Genomic DNA, 21,080 nt, shown 5'->3' with positions numbered 1-21,080 from the left:
TCTGAAATAAATTAACGGATAAGAATCCTCGGGAGGACTAGATTTCATGAAAGCGTTATGTCTTCACAATTATCGCAAATAATTCCGCCCACTCTTCTCATCGATTGTGGTCGTGTACCTTCAAGCTCCTGCAGAACCAAGGTGTGGGCAGGTGCTTCCGAACGCAAGGGGACGAGGTTCTGCTTCTGATAGGTCCCCCGTTCTAATCTCCTCCTACCTTTGAATCTCATTCGGTAACGGGGGAGCAAGCCCATCCTGGTTCGATCCCGTTGTCGAATGAAAACCTCCACCCGAGGCTTCGAGTCCACGCCCAGAAGACACACCACCTGCAATGCACGTCGGGAAATCCAGTCCACAGGATCTTTTATAAAATTCAAGTCGCCTGGCGTTAAACTACAATGCGCAAATCCCGGATTTGTGGACACACATAAAAATAATATTGCCAGTGAGGCCTATAAAAGATTTACGTGTATTCATTGGGACATAAATTGCAATTTTCAGGAAAACGATAACCATGGTAAGGCACTTTATAAGAAACATTTTTAATTGTAACACTTTAAATCAAAAATCCCGGTGTCTCGTTTGAACTCATGAGTCAGTAGCGTCAGCTGCGAGCGGTCTGTAGAGCAGCTCTATTCGTGCCGCAGTAATAATAATATACAAATAATATTAATGATAGCATGTCCTTAACCTTTTCATAGCCCTTGTTGGCTGGACTCAATATAGCTTGTAGGTCATGTGACTTGAGAGGGACCTCATCGAGTCTTTGTTGACGGAGAAGGAGGACGCGAATTAAAAGAGTGTACGGCGTTCGTGTTTATAGTGGTTTACCGTCCAGCTGAATCTAGTACCGGGGATGATGAGACCCCTACTGGGCTTAATCCCGGGGAAGAGACCCCTCATGTGCTCAGTCCTCCGTGCCCTGAAGACGCTGAGGACCAGGCGACCCACTTTGCTGAAGTTCTCCCCAAACATGTGTCCTCCTCATCCATTATTCTCACGCTTCCAGGATAAAGGCACTAGTAACGGGACGCAGAGTAAGAAGGCGCTGCTGTCGGACCCCCAGCTCTTTGACACCCAGTTTGATGAGCTGGTGACAGAGCTTACTGAGAGGGACATCGCTGACCCCGCACTCACCGATGCACTCAACAGGTTAAGAGAGGTATGTTGTGGTCTAATAATATAGACCTCTGAAGAATAAGTCCCGCCTCCGAGGCTCTTAGTTCCATGTTTAAATGTCTATGGAAAATAACATGGGGGTTTTGAATGATCGTACGTGACAAACTCTGTAGGTGGCGAAGAGTAAAAGCTGCTCAGGTTTTGAAACGCACACTTTTTACATCTAGATGCCACTTTGGTTTTGGATTGTCGGGGCCGTTGAAGTAGTTTACTATTATTAATGCTAACCGGGAGCTAGTTCTGATCGGCGCAGACTTCATACGTCATACTTGTTAGGGAGGCGGGTGTTGCTCGCAACCATTCACAACCTAATATGATTGTCATTTCACGCGTGATTGGACGAGCAGCGTTGGTGCCACCTCCTCCGTAGGCGGGCTGTGGTGCCATTTCGGTGAAGACAAACTATGAAACATTGCCGTTGCTATGCAACCTTTACTGGGAGAGTCGTGACGTCATAAGCGCAGATCCGCGTTAACATAAGGATTCTTCATAATAGTTAACTACCGTACTTTAACGGCACCGACAATCCAAAACCCAAGTGGAATCTAGATGGAAAAAGTGTGTAGTTCAAAACCTGAGCAGATTTTACTTCTTCGCCGCCAACAGAGTTTGTCACGTACGATCATTCAAAACCCCCATCTTATTTTCCATAGACATTTAAACATGAACCAAGAGCCTCGGAGACGGGACTTATTCTTCAGAGGTCTATTGCCGTAATAAGGGTTTTAATCAAGTAACCACATGTGATACTCGTAACAGTTCCTGAGCATGATAAATTCATTTTGGGATTCTCTGTTTCTCTTAGGTTTTGCTGTACAATGCTCCAGGAGGAAAAAAGAACGAGGGCTGTCTGTGATTGGTTCATTACGTGAGCTTGTCCCGCCCACTAAGCTGACCCAGGATGCAGTCCAGCGGGCATTGCTGGTTGGCTGGTGCATTGAACTTGTATGTCCATGACTTTAGACATTCAGTAAGAGCTACATGAATGAAAAGTTCTGTCACTAAGTAGTAGGGTTTGTCTCTTAGCTTCAGGCTTTTTTCCTGGTGGCTGATGATATCATGGATGCCTCTGTGACACGGAGGGGACAGCCTTGCTGGTACAAGAAGGTGAGACACCACATGGGTCCGCCTCAAAGGCTAGACTTTAGCTATTCCTTCCAAGTTAAAAGTGAAACACTGATTTTTGCTGCTTTGGAGGTGAGTGTTAATATACTGCAATGGGTCCGCTGCAGGAGGGAGTAGGTCTGGAGGCCATCAATGACTCATTCCTCTTGGAAGCGGCCATCTACAGACTTCTGCGGAGACACTGCAGAGAGCAGCCCTACTATCTGCACCTGCTTGAGCTTTTCATGGAGGTAAGTGACCCTAGTTTGCCTAGAAGTCAAAGCAAGCACATAGAATCACATGTATGCATTATGTGTACACAGTATTTATATAATCTGTGCTCTAGACATCCTTCCAGACGGAGCTGGGCCAAGCTCTGGACCTCATGACGGCCCCCCCTGGTCAGATCAACCTCAGCAGGTTCACCATGGAGAGGTGAGGAGGGGGGAGTGGTGTTACATCACGGAGGTACAGTTAGTTAAATTCTCTCAGGAATGTCCATAATAATTCTAAGACAATAAATGGGAAGAAATGTTATTGAAATGTATTTTTAAAACTGATTGATTTGGTGGAAAAAAAGACTTCAGGACTGACAAGATGCCAGGACTGAACGTGATGGAATTCCTCTTTTATTTCAGGTACAAGGCTATTGTAAAGTACAAGACCGCTTTTTACTCATTTTACCTCCCAGTGGCAGCAGCTATGTACATGGTGAGTGTATAGTGTGTTTATGGAGAAAACGAAGAAAAGGTCTTGAGGATGTTAATAAAGTATTGAGGGCAGTCTATACCATTTTTGTATGTATTTTCATCTGTAAAAATTACTTTAATCTTGGTTGCACTTGAGGGGCAGGATAGTATAGTGGCTATGGGGGTCAGGTCAGACTCCCTGCAGTTGGATTGGATCGCAGGGGTTAGGCAAGATGCCTAACCCCTACTCTAATAACATGTATCGGAAATGGCTCACTACCCTTTGGATGAATTTGTCTGCTAAATGATCTCAGAGCAAATATGTTAAGACGTACTGCCAATTTCAGTCTATATGACAGGTTTTTCATAGTGAATCTACCTTCTTTTTTTCATTGTATTTAATTTGACAGTTTACTAACTATGTTATTAAAACACTGATATGGTTGCTGTACAGGCTGGAATCAACAGTGAAGTGGAACACAATAACGCAAAGCACATCTTGTTAGAAATGGGAGAATTCTTTCAGATACAGGTATGTTTGTATTCTTTTCATATTTCTCTAAATGAATACTGTAGATGAAGGACTGTTGCACATCGCTGTGTATTTCCCCTCTTGAAGGACGACTATCTGGACTGTTATGGCGACCCCGCTGTCACAGGGAAGATCGGCACAGACATCCAAGACAACAAGTGCAGCTGGTTAGTCGTCACCGCCCTCCGGGGTCATGACCCCGGAGCAGAGGGCTGAGTTGGAGGTGAGAACCTAAACCTACCATCATGGCATAAAGGATGGTCTAGTGGTTAGGGTGTATGTCCCCCAGCTGAAAGATTCTGGGTTCAAACTCCAGCGTTTAGTAGCAGCTATTGGTTAGGTTGCAGATGGCAATCAACTGAATCCCCCAACTGTTAACCCAATGAAAATCAGGTCTCTTTGTGCATAGATAACATACTATTACCGTCCTCTTATTGCATCCATAGTGGTAAACTAATTTTATAGACCTATAATTATCCCTAGCTGTTATATTTATCAATGATTCATTTTGATGGCAGTCGGTGCAACAAGCCAATGTTTACTTTAAATGTGGTAACACTGGTTGCTTTTCATCAAATTAAGGCTTGTAGTTGCTACATGGTTGCATCCATGGAAAGAGGCCCCTCTCAATATAGGTAAAAAAGGGCTTATTCTCAGGCAAGGAAATCACAGCAATTCTCATTTTCTTGGACTTCTGAATATTATTTTCCATTTCTGCCAAATCCATTTCACTATTCCGAAAGTAATAATTTACTGTAGGTGTTTTGGATGAAACAGTTTGTTAAATGGATATATAGGAATAACTTTAAATCATCTACCATCTTTCACGACCCTCTTCCTTTTTTCCTGTAGGCTTGTTATGCACGCCACGACGAGGCAAGTGTGCAAAGGGTCAAGGCTCTGTACAGCACGCTGCAGATGGAAGATCTGTACCACCGTCATGAGGAGGACAGCTACCGACGGCTGCAGGAGCTCATTGCACGCCACGCACAGAATCTCCCACATTCAGTGTTCCTCAATTTTGCCAAGAAAATCTACAAAAGAAACAAATAATCTGAGAGAATTGGATCTTAAATTTTTGTAAAAATTGTGTTTGATTGTAAATGTAAATAGCATGTTTCCTCGGACAGTTTTGGGGTTTTGTTCAGTAGGGCTGGTTTCAGTTTAGGGACCAATAATTAAGCAGCTTTTGGATCCAGAAAATAGAGTTGATCCTGGCATTTAATTTTGTAAAGGCAAGGACCCTGCATAAATACGAGAGACGTCAAGGCAGAGTTTCTTGTGTGTGTGTGTCCTTTCCGCTGCATATTTATTGACCTAATATACAGTGCACAGTATATCACTTCATCTCTTTACTCGAGAATCCCATGGATTTGTTAAGAAGCAACGTCACGTGACTCTCTGTGATGGAATTTGCTGTGATATCAGCCATCCGATGCAGAGTACATTATGTCATAAACAAGGCTTCCATTTATGCCCAGAGTAACCAGGCTCATTTATCATTGAACAGCTTTACACGGGAAGGCAATACAATGAATAATTGTTGTTAAAAAATAATAACAGCTCATCACATGTTGAATGTACTTAGAAATAGTAGTCATGAAATTGATTTGTATCAGTATTTTTTTTTTTGTAAAACTGTCAGACCAAGCCCATTGAAATATATTCTTAAACCTCAATTATAAAGTCGCATTCGCTGTCAACATTTATCGTTCACTGAGAATCGTTTATTCTTTTAAAATGAAATTGAATTATTATTTAATATGATTTTTTCTATTTCTATTAGGCTACATGTGTGATCTTGATATATTTACCCTACTATTGTCATGTTCAGCCTAGAATTATAAACAAAATAGACACCGCAAAATAAATGTAGATGAATACTTGCTGATCCTTTAAAAGGTTAATTACTAAGAGATCTTTGATAGGCCCACAAGGGGTGTGGTCTTGGGGAGGGGGAGGGGGACTTGGATGACGAGAGCCTCAGAGGTGGCCGCGAGAACAGAGATGCTGTGGGTCTGAACCTCGGTCGAAATATCTGTACACGGTCGGGATTGTAAGAGCTCTGTTTCCTGATGACTTCTTTCCTCTTTCAATACCCGAATGGACTCGTGAGTAGATGACATTTATACCGTTTTACTTTCATCTCGAACGCTATTGTACAAAGCTCTGCCGAGTAGACTACACCTTATGCCTTTCAAGTCAGCCAGCTAAACATGCACTGCCATTTCCCCGGGTAAATCCTTCCTTAATAGCGTATATTATTCACATCAACTTGAAATGTGATATTAATTTTGGGTGCACATCTATTTTGTGGCGGAGGTGGATGGGCCTAGATGGCAGGGCGATGCGGCTTAAGGTACTACCCCCCCCCCCCCGCCCCCAGTCTCCATCCTCCAGTCTCCAGTGCTCATTTCCGATCAATAATTGTACGACCAAATTGGCTGTGTTTGATGGTCCCAAATCAAAAGGCTGCTATGCTGTGTAGAGCTACCTTGTTCCATTGCTTGAGCCAGTTCATAATGGCCATTCCGACGAAATGGCCTATGTAATCAAGCATTATGTGATGTATAGTCTTCACTGATTTGAAGGGCACTGTGTGAGGGGATATACAAGCAATACGCCTCTGTAGCTATATGCTTGTCCAAAAGAGCCTTGGCGTTATGCGATGTGGTTGCTTGCTTTATTTCACGCTTCACTTATGTTGTGCATCTTGTCATTTTAGGTAGTGCTCTAACCCATCCGATAGCATTTCTCAAAAGCTTGGCTCTCATATATATATATATATATATATATATATATATATATATATATATATATATATATATATATATATCATTGACGCCATCGCTCAAAGAGGCAGAATAGCTAGCCAGGATGATGGGTGATTAATAATAAAATGTCAACAATTTCCAAAGGGATGTCTTGACCTGACATTGTATTTAATTTATGTTTCATATTGTGAGCTGAGTATGACATTTCTTCTCTGATATCTTTATGTTGATATATGATGTTAACTATCTATCTACGTGGTAGCATGCATTGACAACATTTTATTCATAACAGACATTCATAAAACAATTTACTAGCAGCATGTTCAATATGTAGGCATACTTTAGGTAGAAAGGGAACTAGATTGATATATATATGGATTTGTTGATGAATAGATATAATAATAATAATAATAATAAATGAAATTTATATAGCGCTTAATATGGTACTCTAAGATGATATGAATCTCATCCCAAAGGGCATTTTAAAATATTTGTATAACCTCTGTATTTATTGAACACAAACAAATGATTTAGCCAATTATGTGTATTCTTTAAATAAATATAAAATATATGGTATTTGAAGTATATGCAAATTGCATTGCCATAAACATTTTCGATAGCTCATATTTCTAATACTTAAAAATCACTCGTATTGTGAGTGTGTATGAGCATTGTTTTTTCATTGTCATTTAAGAGTGAAAATTATTACTTCCAGCATTCTTATTTCTCCCACAACTGGGACACAGCTCATGCTGAAACAGAAAAGCCAAGAGCAGCGTTAACGGCCCATCTATAATGAGCCATAATGAACAGCCCTGATCAGTTAAACTTCAAAGATTCTTTTTAAAGGCGAAACGTGTGTTGAACAACAAGAATATCCCTGTTGAGCACTGGGGCCAAGCTCCTCGTTCCTATTGACTGTATGTCTGCTCTGATGTTTCAGGGGCTTAGGACTAAGGCCATGATGTGAGCGTCGTGGCCAGTCACCGTTCGGATCTCTCCAGCCAGCTTTAGAAGCCCTGTTTCTATAGCAACAAAATAATTGATCAGCACAAAAAAAGATTCCACAATGCAATCCTCTGCCCGTCCCTCCCAGCCGCCAAGGCCTCGGCCCTTGAGGCAAGCAGGCGGACTAATACTGCAGCAGAGCCAAAGTCCCATGGCACTGGTTTCCGGAGGGAGGATAAAAACATGAACACAATCGCCAATTCTTCCCCGCGACCCCCACAAAAGCCTCTTCAGAAAACACCAGAGTCCGGGCGGGCGTGCAGCCCCGCACGCCGGTCACCCAGGCCAGGATGGGCCTGAAGAAACAGGGTGTCGCGGCTTCCAATCCAGCTAAACCCAAATTGAAAGGTGCACGTGCACCAGCGGCGGCGAAAGTTGCACCTCCAGCGCCTCCACCTCCCGCTCCCCCCTCTCCTCTCCTTCCCCTCGATCCTAATTGCAATGAGCCCAGCCTGCCATGCCTGTGTTGCGATGGCCGCTCTCCGCAGGACAACAACAGCATGTTTAACCACAACCACAACAACAACAACGCCATCTCTCTTAGACATCAAATGCGACTTCAGCCACCTCCACCCCCATTGGCACTGAGGCAAGAAGGGAAAGGGGCCCAGGCTAGCCCCTCAAAGGCCCTGCCACAGCCCATAGCTGCATCCTGTGCTGCTGCAGCTACTGCTGCTGCTATAGAGCATGAGGGTAAAAATGCAGAAAAAAGTGTTGAATTGGACAACAAGAACAATGCAAAGCCACACGAAGAGGAAGACGAGGACGACAGCAGTGGGGATATTGATTTGGATGTTGATCAGGGTGATGATGACGATGATGAAGATGATGATGACACACTAGTCCCCTCGTGCTGTGACTGCCCCCCCTCCCTGCTAGACCTGTCTCTCTCTACGTCCTCCTCCTCATCCTCCACCTCCATCAGCTCCTGCTCTGATCTGGAGTCCGACTGTGCGGATCTCTCCACCTCTCTCTGCTCGTCTCATGGCCAAGATGATCTGGGCACCCCTGAAGAACAGCCCCTTCCTCCAGCTCCTGAACGCCCCCCCCCTGCCCTCTCGCTCCATCTCTTCCCCTCAACCGCAATATCTCCCCCCTAGCATGCCGCTCTCCTCTGGATGCCTGCTCCCCTGATGAAGGCTATCCCTCTGCCCCAGCATCCCCCTCCTCTGACTACCTGGGAGCCAAGAGTTACACGGGGCATGGACATTTGGATTCAGAGGTCACAAAGCTAGGTCTGTTGGACTTCTTGGAATCGGTAGGGGAGTTTGGAAAGATGGAGCGCTTCAGTCAGGTGATCCAGGCGGCTCATTGGGATCTGGAGGGGGAGCAGCATTGGGACGTCCTGAGAGATCGGCTGGACCACCTCGATCGCCTGGAGAAGGTCAACCGGGAGGTCAAGCTAGCCTACATCGCCAGGCTGCATGAGAAAGATCTCGATTTAGCAGATTTCGAAGAGCAGGACTTCTCCGATGTTTTGGACGAAATGGGGAACATCGATATGTCCTGGAAGTTGTATAAAGGACGTGGAGGAACACTGGCAGAGTCTCAGGAGTTTTCTGATGCTGGCGTGGACCTCACTGCGCCGTCTGATTGTGATGAATCTGTGGTTTCGGATTCCCTCACTCCTTCCCCCGTCAATCCGCCCCCAAGACCCCCCAAACCCCCTGCTCGCCACGCCAGCGTGAACTCTGACCTCCACACTTACATAAACATAAGCAGGGAGACCACCTCCATCGCTGTCTCCACTTGCCCCACGCCAACTTTCTCCACCTTCTCCCCAAACTCGTCCCCCACCTTCTCCACTTTCCGGTGCGAAAAAGCCCTTCCACCATCTCCGCCATCCATCCCTCCTCTCCCTGCCTCCCAGCCCCTTCCATACCTGACCCTCTACACGGCTCCACTACCCCCTCTGTTGCCCACCCCGACTCCTCCTATCCCTCCCCCTCGGAGGCGCCACCTGGCCAGGAAGGAAGCTCAGCGGCTGGCTAATCTGCAGGCCCTGCAAGAGAAGACCCCGCTGTCTCTGCCCCCTCCCACCACACGCCCTCCTCCTCTGCCTCCCCCGCCGACCATCTCAGTCTCCTGCTCATCGGCGTCCTGCTCTCCCCCTGAAATACCACAACCACCCCCTCTTCCCCCTCCGCCCTCCTTCCATGCATTAGATGTGGAGATTCGGAAGCTGTTGATGCTGGCAGGGCTAACCCAGGCCGAGCTCCTTAAACTCAGCCCAGAGCTTGGTGACTGTGTGGGAGAGTTAGAGGAGGAGGGGGACGGCCACACCATTTCTCTGAGGTCTAACGAGGCCAAAGAAATACGGCAGTTCAAAGGTTTAGAATGCGATGTGGCCGTCATCAGAGATGCCTGGAGCAACAAAGAGGAGCTGGATGCAGTAAAAAGGATAGAAGTCAGGGAAGGAAAGAAGGAAGATGGGAGCCACGACACACTGAGAACCACCTCGTTCACAGAGATGGCCAGAAGAAGGAAGAGAACAACTGGGCTCATGTCTGAAGCATACTACAGCACCGAAACGTTCAACTTCTCCCCTCCCCTTTCGGATTCTCCTCCCCCTCCGCCTCCCCGGCCCCTCCCCCCTGTGCCTCCATCCCTGCCCCCCTCCAAAGCTTGTACCCTTTCAGCCAATTCTGCACGGCCCGAGAGATTTGATTGGCTCATCGCATTCACACCTGATAAGGAAGCCCAACTGCTGCCTCAACCCCTGGAGATGGCAAATGCTGAGGTGGCACACCAAAGAAGCTGACGTATTCCTCAGGGTCATCTACCGTGTTGGGCCCAAAGGTCACAACCTTTAAGGAGCTACGCTTTCGCAGCCGCAACAACTGCCTTCAAACCAAGATGATCACTGACCCAGAGCCGGACCCGACCATCATCACCCCCGACCCAGACATCCTCTACAACCTCAAGTGGAGACGGGAGAAGAAGGACGTGCACGGGACGACCACCAGTGGGAGTACACCTCCCAGGCCCAGGCCTTTTCATGCAGCCCCCGCCGGCGCTCACATCCATGGACGCACTGAAGGAGATGCTGCAGAGGGCCGATGAGGAGGGCAGGCAAGCGGAGCTCTGTGCCACGCAGAAGATGGGCTGCTCGGCGAGCGACGGCAACCTGTGGACCAGCGGCGAGGAGAGGGAGAAGCAGAGGGAGGGGCTGAGGGGTGCGGAGAAGAGCGCCAAGGAGCCGGAGACCGAGGTGGAGGTGAGGGGAAGAGCTGACGGAGGGAGGACTTTGGAATCCAGAACTGCACGTGAGTGTGATTATTGTCATTTGGTCAGAAGATAACGATGTGAGAGTGTGCGTACAAAGGTGGTGTCGTGGTCGTGGTTGAACGTGTCAATAGTTTTAATGCAAAGCGTTCTATTTTGATCCAATCACAATGTTGAAATGATGGGGAATAATAACAATAAATAATAATAATAATAATAATAATAATAAATGAGACATCAGGATATTTATCCAACGCGAGTGTATGTAGGGACTGCCCAGGGTAGCCAGTCCCTACTGCCTGTGTCTGAACAGGGAGAATATTCCAACAAGGAGATTCATCGAAGTAACTTAAGACTGCAATAAGTGCAGTCTGGACCGCGCATCAAATCTAAGCTGGGCAGATGATGGAGATGAACAGATGGAGAGTGAGGGGGAGAGAGGACCTAACAGCTCGCTCTCTGTCTCTCTCTCTCTCTCTCTCTCTCTCTCTCTCTCTCTCTCTCTCTCTCTCTCTCTCTCTCTCTCTCTCTCTCTTTTTTCTCTCTGAGATGGCAAGGCATTGTGAGGAGAAGGCGGAGGTTCTTGTTGTTGGAATGTGATGTCATCTCTGCCTTATTCAATTATTCATCATCTCGTCAAATCGTGCGAAGGGAAAGTAGTGCCCACTATGGGAGTCCGAGCCATATCATATTCTGATCGATCACTTCCTCCCTCTTTCCTTTTCTCTACCTCAAGCTGTTCTGCCCCATCGTCTTCTCCTCTCCTATCTGTTCAGTCGCACATTACCTCCAGTATATTTCTTATTTATATAGCACAGTGAGTCACCATTACATTTTTCTACTGCTGTTTCTCTCTTTCCTTAGTTTCTCTTGGTAGCCCACTCTCCCTTTATTCTCAAAATGGGGAGAAGCCAGAAAATGGGTCTGTTTTGATTTAAAAAAGACATATAAACGTTCTGATTCTGAAATTGCATTTCCCAATTAAACTTAACTTAACTGAAAAAAAGGAAGTAAGGAAATAATATAAAATGTTAAAATCTCTCTAACGATATTCATCCCGCTCTCAATTTTACTTCCTCCTTTGCTACAATGAAGGTAACCATTGAGTAACTTGTGCTCAAAAAAGGTGTGTGGCCCTTTAAGAACACTAAGGGTGGGTCCTTGTGTGTGTACCAATTACTGAGCGCTGTTGCAGCAGCAACAGGAAGTATCATGTGTTAGTTTCACTAAACTGACAGTGGAACTCTTTCAAGGTATGGTTGCCCTCTAGCCTGTTTTTCTTCCAATAGACTAGGGTTCACAGGTGACCCACTGTTATTGAGTTTGTATTTCCAGCCTCAGAACAAAGATAGACCCAGTGACTAAGCAGAAAGAACAGACCACTGCTCTCTACCCACTGACTCAGCAGTATAGACAGAGGGAGGGAGAGGGAGGGAGGGAGGACAAGGGGGGGTTTGGTGGGGAGAGAGGAAGAGGAAAGCTACACACAGAGTAAAGGAAATAGGTTTATCACCCGGACGTTGATGTTATCCACTGCACACTGATGCTATCCAGGCAGAAGATGTACTGCAGAAAGATCATAGCTGTGACTTTCATTCATCTCCATTGAATTTCATGCCCTGTGTGCGCATCAATATGCATTCAGAAACCACACGGCTTGAAATGTTGTTAAAGGAGTGTGGAACAATATGGAAATGTCTGATTTTGTTGTCTCCACGATTGTGAAAGTTCTTGTTCTTGTTGTTCATGTTTTCAAATCAAAGCAAAACTTAATTGAACGAAACCTGAATGGTGGACATTCAGAGGAAATATGTGCAGTAATCTGAAATTGATAATCAGCAGAAATCAATGGACATCCCAGTTTCATCCTCCTTTAAACATGACATTACTGCATGACGTGAAACGAAGACTGTTGTTTTATTGGAAGGTGTCCATGGATCTCCTCTGTGGACTAACATTCTCTCCATCTCTGTCTCCTTCCTGTCCATCTGCCACCCTCAACCTCTTCCATTCCACCCGGGTGTTTCCAACGGTTGTCTCTGACTCTCCTGTCCCTCATATGACCATGCTTGTACACCCTTACCCCCGTCCCCGTCCCCGTCCCCGTCCCAACCCGTCCCCTTCTGCCTGCCTGTTACCTCTGACCACCAGTGTCCTCACCCCCACTGTCCCTTGCCCAGACCCGCAACTATCCCCCGGCTTCCCCCTACTTCCTCCATGCTTCTGAACCGCCCTACCGTCCCGGCTACTACAACCCCCAGCCCAACACTAACCCCCAGCACAACACCGCTCCCCAGCCCAACACCCACACCCGGTCCCAGACTGCCCCCCGCCTAACACCGACCCCCGGCCTAACGCAACCCCCGACCCCACAGCCACGCCGGCAGCGCTGGCCGCAGCACACCCCGTTATCACCACGCCACAGACGCGGAGCGCCTGAGTGACCCCTGTGTCCCCTCTAAACGGGGGCCCGTCGTTTTAGTCGACCGCGGTGCAACCCACGTGAGCGAGGCCGGGCCTCGCCATGCAGAGTCGGCGCGTAACCGTGCCGACGATTCACATATCAACAGGGAGCTGACGCAGGACGACGCTGAGTCGGACCCCGTCAGTCACTTTGACTCGCTGTACTGTAATGAGTCAGAGAAGCGGGGCGGCTCGCCCCCTGACCGTGGCGTCGTGTGCCTCGGCAGCGTGGAGGCGGCCGGCTGCTCCACGCCGTATAAGAACCTGGACGTCATGTTGACGTACTCCAGCACGCCAACGGCAGCCAGCGGGCCCCTGTGCCCCGGCAGCTCGGCCAAACACAGACCTTCACACGGCTCCTCCTCGGACGGCAGCAGACACGCAGCAAGGGCCTCAAAGGAGCTCCCTCCGCTCCCCGGCCTCTACCTGTACCACCCTAAGAGCTGCCCTCTGCACAGGGGGGCCCCGCCGCGCCTCTCCCCCATCGGAGCCATCTCCCCTCCCCATCGCCCTGGAGCTCTGCCTCCGGGGCTGGATGCCTCAGGCCTCAGCTCCCCGCTCTGTCCCCACTCGCACACCCTGCCTGCCCTCGCCGCTCCCCTCTACTACCCTTACCTGTACCCTCCAATACCGCCCCGCACAGCCACCCCGCCCCCCCGCGCTCCCCCGCCCAGCACAGCCCCTCCCCGCCCCCCTAAACGCCAACAGGCTCCCCCGAAGCCAAGAGCGTCCAGTAAGATTTCTTTCTCTCTTCTCTCTTCTTGGTTTCTTCTCTTTGCCATATGTCTTGCGCATCGTCTGTCTGACATCCTGCGTGCATGGCTGTCTGTCCATCTTGGGGATTTTTCTGTGTGTGTGTCTCAACTCTGAAAAGAAGCCCTTATGCTTTTCCCCTCTTGTATTTCCCTGGGGGTTTGCAGATTTGAAAGAATGGGGTAAGTACAGCCATGTTGTCCGTCAAAAGCCAATTCCCTGCTGCTCACATGATACTTTGTGGAAGCCTTTTCAAATCTGCAAACTGTCCTGGGAAGGGAAAAGCAGCAGCAGCTGTTGCTAACAGAGAGCTTCTGGATTGTTCCTTATTGTTTATCACTTTTGAATGTCTTCCTTTAGTCTGTCCATTCTTCATCTATGTTTCCATATAATTTCCATTGTCATGTGTTCTTGCATGGTCTACCTAAATGGACTCATTTCACGCCAACCCCAGCAGGCTTATTGAAGCAGATTTTTATGATCATGTTAATTCAAAATCATGTTAACTGAAATGGAATCCTTCTACAAAAGCATTTTCTAATCTCCTCCATGATTAACTAACGCACTGTTCATTTCTGTTTTATGTTATGCCTTTATGTAACTTTAACATATTTCTTCACAATATTCATAGAAGCATATAAATGATTTCTGCCCTTTTTGTGTGTTTTAAGTATATTACCTTTTTATTTACTTTATGTTGCATCCAGTATAATGTTCCCCTAAACCTGCACTGGTGTGTGCGTGTGTGCGTGGATAACTGAACAACTGGCATTGTGCTCACTTAAATGCATCGTACGCTGTCAGAATGTGTTTTGAGATTAGTGCATGACTAACAGTAAACTCAATCAAGGGTCTAGAATCTCCTCTAGACCACTTCTAAACGTCAGCTCTACAGATGCAGATTCAGCCTGTGCTGAGAGGCGATGCAATGCTATATTATTTTCCCGGATTTGCTCATGTTTTACTGACCTGAATTGTACCATCTGCTACTACCTGGCTTCGCCAATGCATCTCATGGCTTAACTTGCATTACTTTTATTAATGCTACTAACATGTATGTCTTCAGTGCTGTTGACTCTGTGGTAACACCCTGGTTACTCTCCATGGCAGCGGTCCACAGTGTCTCCTTCGCTGCCTCTACCCAGAGTGACTGCTCCTCTTGGATGGGGGAAGATGTCAAGATCCCGGTGAGAGGTTTTGGCCTTCCTTCCGTCTTACTGCAGGAGAAGAAAGGTACGTCTATGAGATCGGGTGTCCCCGTTTAGTGGGCCCTTGTTCTTCTGGTTTGCCAGCTGGGTTGTCTAACTGAAGGCTGCGTTGCTGTGCTCCCCAGCTCTTGTCAGTGCGGTGAGCGTGGCAGTGGAAGCCATCTTGGCCCAGTTCAGCTCCTCTAGGACTGTGGTTCAGAAGGTGAGAATCCTTCTGTAACTAAGTTTAGATTAATTTCAGCAATAGATTTTTATTCCGATCACTATTATAACTAATCTTTGGTACTGTGTATTCTGATTTTTATATTTAATTGTTTAAATGTTCTTTCTTCTGCTTGTTCTGCATCTATACACTTCTGGTCTCAGTCTCTTGCAAATAGCACAGTATTCAACTCTCCTTAGAGAACCTTGTAGAACACTAGGTTCTCTTGTGTACTTACTTTAGGTTCCTGTTAACCCATTGTCCTTCCTCCTCCTCATCCCTATTGTGTCCTATACACTACCTTTCTTTCTCTCGTGAATCCCCACACCCTCCCCATCTCGCCTCTCTCACTTCCCATCTGTCCACTCCGGCTCTGTGTTCCTCCTCCTCCTCCTCCTCCTCCTCCTCCTCCTCCTCCTCCTCCTCCTCCTCCAGGCTCTCTCGGGAGACAGCAGTGTCAACCCAACCCTCGGCCGTCTGGTGCTGCAGTGCCTCTGCCCGGCCTTGCACGGCCTTCTGTCGGATGGCCTCAAGCCCCATCAATGTGATGTGATTGCAGGCAGGAGGCCAAACTCAGCCTGGGGATTGGTCCAGGCCTCAACAAAGCCAGGTAGTGAAAGCCTTTCTTCCTCGGGAAATTACAACACATTTCCTCTACCTCGCTGTCTCGTGTCTCTTTCCCACGGTGTCACTCAATACGTGTTGGTTTCCAAGGTAAATGAACGCAGGACAAACAGAGTAATGACTGGATATTGATTGGGGCTGAAGAGCCAATAGCGGCCTGTTATTTTCTCTTTGTAATCCGCTTAGCTTCTTTCTCTCCCCTCCTCCCTGTGTCCCATAGGCCTCAACACCCAGACCATGTTCAACCTCCAGGTCAGAGTCGGAGAGCTTCCCCAGCTGAAACAGAGCAAACAGCGATTCAACGCCTTCCTCTTCGGCCTGCTGAAGTACGTCCCACAGATTGTTTCTGTTTGACGTGTGTAGTCCAGTTGATATCTAGTTCAGTACTCATACGCAGTCTTCTCCTGGTCTCTTCAATCCTCTCCTTCTGTCTTTCAGTACCAAGCTTCTTGATTTCTGGCTGTCTCACCTCCAGTCTTGCAACGGTACGTACTCCTCCCGCTCCTCTCCCCCACATATGGTTTGTTAGATGTTCCAGTAAGTTAAACAGGACCTATTTGCTCCTCCCAGATGTGCTGGAGACGTTCTACCAGCCCTCCTCCTTCATGCGGCTGTCCTCCATGGCGGGCCAGACGCTGTACGAAGAGCTGCTCCTGCTGCTGCAGCCGCTCAGCCTCCTGACCTTCAACCTCGACCTTCTCTTCCAGCATCACCACTTGGAGCCGGCCAACCACAGCCCTCAGCTCTCCAGCCTGCCCGCTCAGGATGCGGGGGGCTTCAGGCTCTCCCCCCAGGGGATCCTGTCCAAGGGGGACCGGGCCAGCAGCAGCTCCAGCAGCAGCAATCATCTTGAGAGCTTGTCCAAGCTTGACTTGGGAGGTTCGGAGCACAAGGAAGCCACTAGTGAAACCAGCTCCTCATCCGTGGCCAGTTCAGATGATCAAGGATCAGGGATGCCCCCCCATAGGGAGGCGCCGCCCTTGAAGAACCCAGTGAGTGTCAAGCGCACCAGCCCACAGCTCCTGTGGGTGCAGGAGAAGGAGATCAGAGATCTGCCCCCGCCTGCCATCGACGACGGCAGCCTCACTCAGCAGGCCGGACAGGTACACCGCAGAGCTGCTCGGAGCCTGCAGACCTCAGGGTTTACCTCGAGCTGCAGTAACGTGTCCCCTTCGCACGCAGGTGATCCAGGACAGCTGGGAGGCGGTCATGCGCCTGGGAGGGCGCCTGAGTCGCAACCTGTCTGAGATGAGTCTCCCCGTGGGCCAGATCCAGGGGAAGGAAGGCACAGAGCTCTACTCCCAGACAGGAAGTGACTTCCCTCGGGTGGACAGCACTAACAACGTCCCCTGGGGGCTGGGCCGTCTTTTCGGAGCCACCAAAGGTGCCAGGAGCCCCGTGGGTCCCCCGACACACACCAGGTAGATCAAGCCAGGTCTCTACCTCGTACCTGCAAAAATGCTTTGCTAGGCTGCGTGGGATTTAGTGGATTTGTTTTTAAATTATAAAATGGTGTAGTGGAGACCCTTATGAGAGGGACTCATAAGGGGCACCACGACCCTAATGACGAGTTCATAAGGGTCGGGGAGCCCCTTTTAGCCACTACACATACTCTAGAAATGTTTCGCTTAATTGCCAAAGCATAGTATTAACATTGCTAGTGTTTATCCTGTTGTGGTTTTTTAAGGTGCATGGAAAAAAAGCTTCCACCAAACAGTTGTACTGTATATTTAGAGAGCTTATGTGTGGTTGTAATGGTTACTGCATATAAATAGAGCTTATGTATGGTTGTACTGTATATTAATGAGCTTATGTATGGTTGTAATGGTTGTACTGTATCTTAATAGAGCTTACTGTAATGGTTGTAGTGTATATCAATGGAACTTATTGTAATGGTTGTACTGTATATTAATGGAGCTTATTGTAATGGTTGTACTGTATAGTAATAGAGTTTTATCTTTGATGGTCTCTCTGCAGGCGTCCCTCTCAGTGGTTGGGCCCCGGGGTCACTGCACTGACACGCATGGTGAGCAGCAGTTCCCTGCCAACACTGAAGAGGGCGCCGGAGCCTCAGACGGAGAGAGAACCAGAGAAGGCCAAAGAGGTGGAGACACAGAACATAATGGAGAAACCCCGGCCACTCAGGTAAAAAAAGACGCTAGGAGAAGGAATGGCTTCGTTTTTAAGTAAAGTATCGAGTCTTCTGTGGTTGCTGAGAACATTGTGTGAAACATGAGGCTCTGATCCCCCTCAGGTCAGTGCGAACGCTGTGCGACCACTCAGGGACGGGGTCCGAGCTCAGCTTCCAGAAGGGGGAGGAGCTGGTGGTGCTGGAGGGCGTGGACCAGGACTGGATTCGCTGTCGTCAGGGAGAACAAGAGGGGCTGGTACCGATTGGCTACACCTCACTTATAATGTGACTCCAGCCACATAATCACTACTGTCAGACCCCTCAAAATCTACAAAAACAAATGCAAAAAAAAATATTTTAGGGGGAAGTATAGCCGGGAGATGATGATGATGATGATAATGATGCGCTACTACTCTGGAGGAGAAAAATTCACGCTGGGTTTTTAATGTGATGCTGGTGTTCTCCATCTTCACCACCATCTGTTCCGCGTTTTTTTGCATCTGGAGCAAACTCTGCTCTCTGTCCCCGCCTGAATGGATAGCAGATGGTCTGAAGTAATGACTCAAGAGGAAAGCAGCGTCCCTGTCTGAGAGCGAGTCGCTCTCTCTCCCCAGTTTGGGTGGCGTGTCCCTTTTTAAATGTGTAGACTCCCCTTGTCAGCCACCCATCTGAAAATGAGTGATGTGCACAGACAAAGTGCGCTTTGGGCAAATCCAATTACTTTCAGATGGGTAACTCACTTCTCAATGGGGTTGAAGTTTGATTGCGCGGTAGCAAGTTTAATTTGGATGTGCAGGGGGAGAGGAGGGTTTGGGGGCGAGCGAGGGGTCCCTGTTGAGTGACAGTAGTGATGTAGTGAACCAGTAGTTGTGTTGTGTGATCTGACGACCCCCTCACCCCATCCACCGCTGACACCGGCTCCTGTGTGTCGTGACATCGTCCTGCTGATATATTTTACTATTTAAAAAATATATATAATATGTATACACACACAAGATATAAATATATATAGAGAAATAATTATAAGGGGGAGAAAAAGAGATTGATCACATCGACCTTGAAAAAAAGATAGAGGAACAATATTCACGAGTCGAGGATAAATAAATGTTCTGATCTACTGTTTACATCGTCCAAAATGAAAAAAAAAATGCAGCCACTCTCTCGGTGGCCGTCATACATGCAAGGAAAATATGAAATGTTTGTGTGTGTGTGTCTATGAGTATGAAATCCAGCAAATCCTGCTTTTGTTTGTTGCAATGGTGCAATCCCATATACACGTAGACTTGTAAAACTTAGGCTCATACCTTTATAAAGCACTTTGCATTGTATCGTGCTACGAATGCTTTGACTGACTGCAACACATGCAAGGAACTATCTTAGCCCATACATGCGTATATAATCACAGAATACTGAGTACTGTCAGATGCCAATATGCTGTAACCTCTGTAGCTGTTCTCGAAGCTCAGTCATTTCTACTCTCTCCTAAACCCCGGCCGCCAGACTGAATTAGGCTTTGATTTAACATGGCAACTTTAATTTGGTCTTCTAACTGAAATGGATGCAGTGGGCGACGCAGTGCGTGTGACTGGATGCTACTGTAAAGCCTAACTGTATGATGGCTGGTCTTCTCCTAGTGTGCATCGGTCATATTTACCTCTACTGACCATGAGTGGTCATCCTGATAATTTTATTAATGATAGTGGTAGTAGAAGTGGTAACACGTGCAAGTGATTCAATGTTCTATTTGGAATGTTAATTATAAGCAGTATTTTAATTTGTTAGTTCGTGGATTTGCTAGCTGTCATTCCTCTTCTTTTTTTTTATGCCCTGGTCTTCATTCAATCTGGACATAGTTCATATTTGAAGCCTGGTGTTAAAAGATATTAGGACTCAAAGTCTAACTTAATTCACAAAAAAGATAAAATGCCTACAATTGATGCCATGACTTTGACATAAACAAAACATTACAGTTGCCTGACGAGATTCATGCTCAAGAACAGCTTATTGGCCCCTTAAACATCAGTCCCTGATGGTTTTCCAATGTTCTTATGCCAATGCCATGTAGCATGAGATTATTGTCATTACAGCAACAGTCTGGGGAAATAGTATAAGTAGCATTAGTTTAAAATGAAGTGCAAAAGACTTAAAGTACTTGGTGAAACACAGCAAGCTTGCATTACTGTTGCCATTATGTTGAATCCAAGATTCATGCATAATTCATCTATAAGTCATCTACGATTACAAATGTTTTACACATCTTAGTTGTGTTGTAATTAAAAACTTTCTTTTTTTGGTTCAAAGTGTAAATTCCAAATGTAAGTTTATATCCAGAATTTATTTGTTAGAAAATCGTTAATTTATTGGATGTGCAATATATTGGTATTGAGGTTTCCTGAATGATAAAACTAGGGCTGTCACCTTCTTTGTTTCTCTAACTATCTCTCTGGTGTGTGTGTGTGTGTGTGTGTGTGTGTGTGTGTGTGTGTGTGTGTGTGTGTGTGTGTGTGTGTGTGTGTGTGTGTGTGTGTGTGGTGTGTGTGTGTGTGTGTGTGTGGAGATGTGCGCAGAGGAGAGTGACTCCATTGTGTATTCACATCTGCGCTTTCACTGGTGTTTGTTGTGTGGAGATGTGTGTGGCAGTGGTTATGTGTTTCTCTTAGTTCTCTGCTCCTAGTCTCTCTCTCTCCCCATGGTGTCTTGTAGCCTGCCCTTTAGTCCTACCCTGTATCCTACTGTTGTGTATATTACAGTGCCCATATAGTATCAATCACTGTCCAGCTTCTGCATGTGCTTGTTTGTAAATACACTAAATAAATTAACGAAAACCAAACGAACACTCGTCTGTTTGACTTGTTTTTTGCCTCTCTCTCTACCATTCAGTCATTCAGCATATCGTTTAATCCTGAGCAACCTCACTGGAATCCCTTTTAGTTTTCCTTTAGTGCTCTGCAGTCCAGGCAGCGCACTAGATAAGCTGCGTCCTAATTCGTAGATTCCCTTGTCTTTTTTGTAATAAGAAATAAGGAAGAAAAAGCTGAGCAGGTCTATTGGAATGAATGCACTTTGAATAACGGCCGCTTGAATGGACAGGAAGCTGCCAAGCTCGGACTTGGCAGAGGTCAAGGTATAGCTGTGAAAAACAACAACTGCATTGAGTTTTATTCCACTACATGTCCCATGTCCTCCTC

The 21,080-nt window shown here is 47.0% G+C and overlaps 2 protein-coding genes across 6 annotated transcripts; both read left to right on the top strand.

Annotated features, from left to right (window-relative positions):
• Positions 1 to 299: 299 nt before the first annotated feature.
• On the top strand, positions 300 to 5,371 carry fdps (farnesyl diphosphate synthase (farnesyl pyrophosphate synthetase, dimethylallyltranstransferase, geranyltranstransferase)). The gene is given in 12 exon segments (XM_030370960.1): positions 300 to 517; positions 1,010 to 1,162; positions 1,985 to 2,012; positions 2,015 to 2,124; positions 2,206 to 2,286; positions 2,412 to 2,534; positions 2,630 to 2,718; positions 2,922 to 2,994; positions 3,427 to 3,504; positions 3,592 to 3,696; positions 3,698 to 3,727; positions 4,357 to 5,371. Coding segments are annotated over 12 exon segments (1,074 nt in total). The 5' UTR covers positions 300 to 514; the 3' UTR covers positions 4,558 to 5,371.
• A 96-nt stretch (positions 5,372 to 5,467) lies between these two features.
• rusc1 (RUN and SH3 domain containing 1) lies at positions 5,468 to 20,726 on the top strand. 5 transcript variants are annotated; one of them, XM_030369521.1, is made up of 12 exons: positions 5,468 to 5,615; positions 7,375 to 10,552; positions 12,663 to 13,707; positions 14,838 to 14,960; positions 15,061 to 15,137; positions 15,573 to 15,747; positions 15,982 to 16,087; positions 16,200 to 16,246; positions 16,332 to 16,864; positions 16,944 to 17,182; positions 17,739 to 17,906; positions 18,016 to 20,726. In XM_030369521.1, exons 3-12 carry the CDS (start codon positions 13,248 to 13,250, stop codon positions 18,179 to 18,181), a joined length of 2,094 nt encoding a protein of 697 aa, XP_030225381.1. In that variant the 5' UTR covers positions 5,468 to 5,615; positions 7,375 to 10,552; positions 12,663 to 13,247; the 3' UTR covers positions 18,182 to 20,726. The 5 variants fall into 5 exon arrangements, with proteins under 5 accessions (XP_030225381.1, XP_030225380.1, XP_030225383.1 ...); XM_030369520.1 differs by having other exon boundaries at positions 7,222 to 10,552; XM_030369523.1 differs by lacking the exon at positions 12,663 to 13,707 and having other exon boundaries at positions 7,222 to 10,552.
• Positions 20,727 to 21,080: the final 354 nt, after the last annotated feature.

Source organism: Gadus morhua, chromosome 11 (genome assembly GCF_902167405.1).
Source record: "Gadus morhua chromosome 11, gadMor3.0, whole genome shotgun sequence".
In the NCBI taxonomy this organism is placed as follows: Eukaryota; Metazoa; Chordata; class Actinopteri; order Gadiformes; family Gadidae; genus Gadus; species Gadus morhua.
Note: the sequence above shows the minus strand (reverse complement) of the source record. Positions and strands in the feature narration are given on the sequence as shown.

What these genes read in the sequence shown, in the direction of transcription:
- rusc1 (XM_030369521.1), top strand. Translation starts at nt 13,248, where the DNA reads ATGTTGACGTACTCCAGCACGCCAACGGCAGCCAGCGGGCCCCTGTGC. An exon ending in TCACTCAGCAGGCCGGACAG is followed by an intron (nt 16,865 to 16,943) that starts GTACACCGCAGA and finishes CTTCGCACGCAG; the next exon opens with GTGATCCAGGACAGCTGGGA. An exon ending in GGTCCCCCGACACACACCAG is followed by an intron (nt 17,183 to 17,738) that starts GTAGATCAAGCC and finishes GTCTCTCTGCAG; the next exon opens with GCGTCCCTCTCAGTGGTTGG.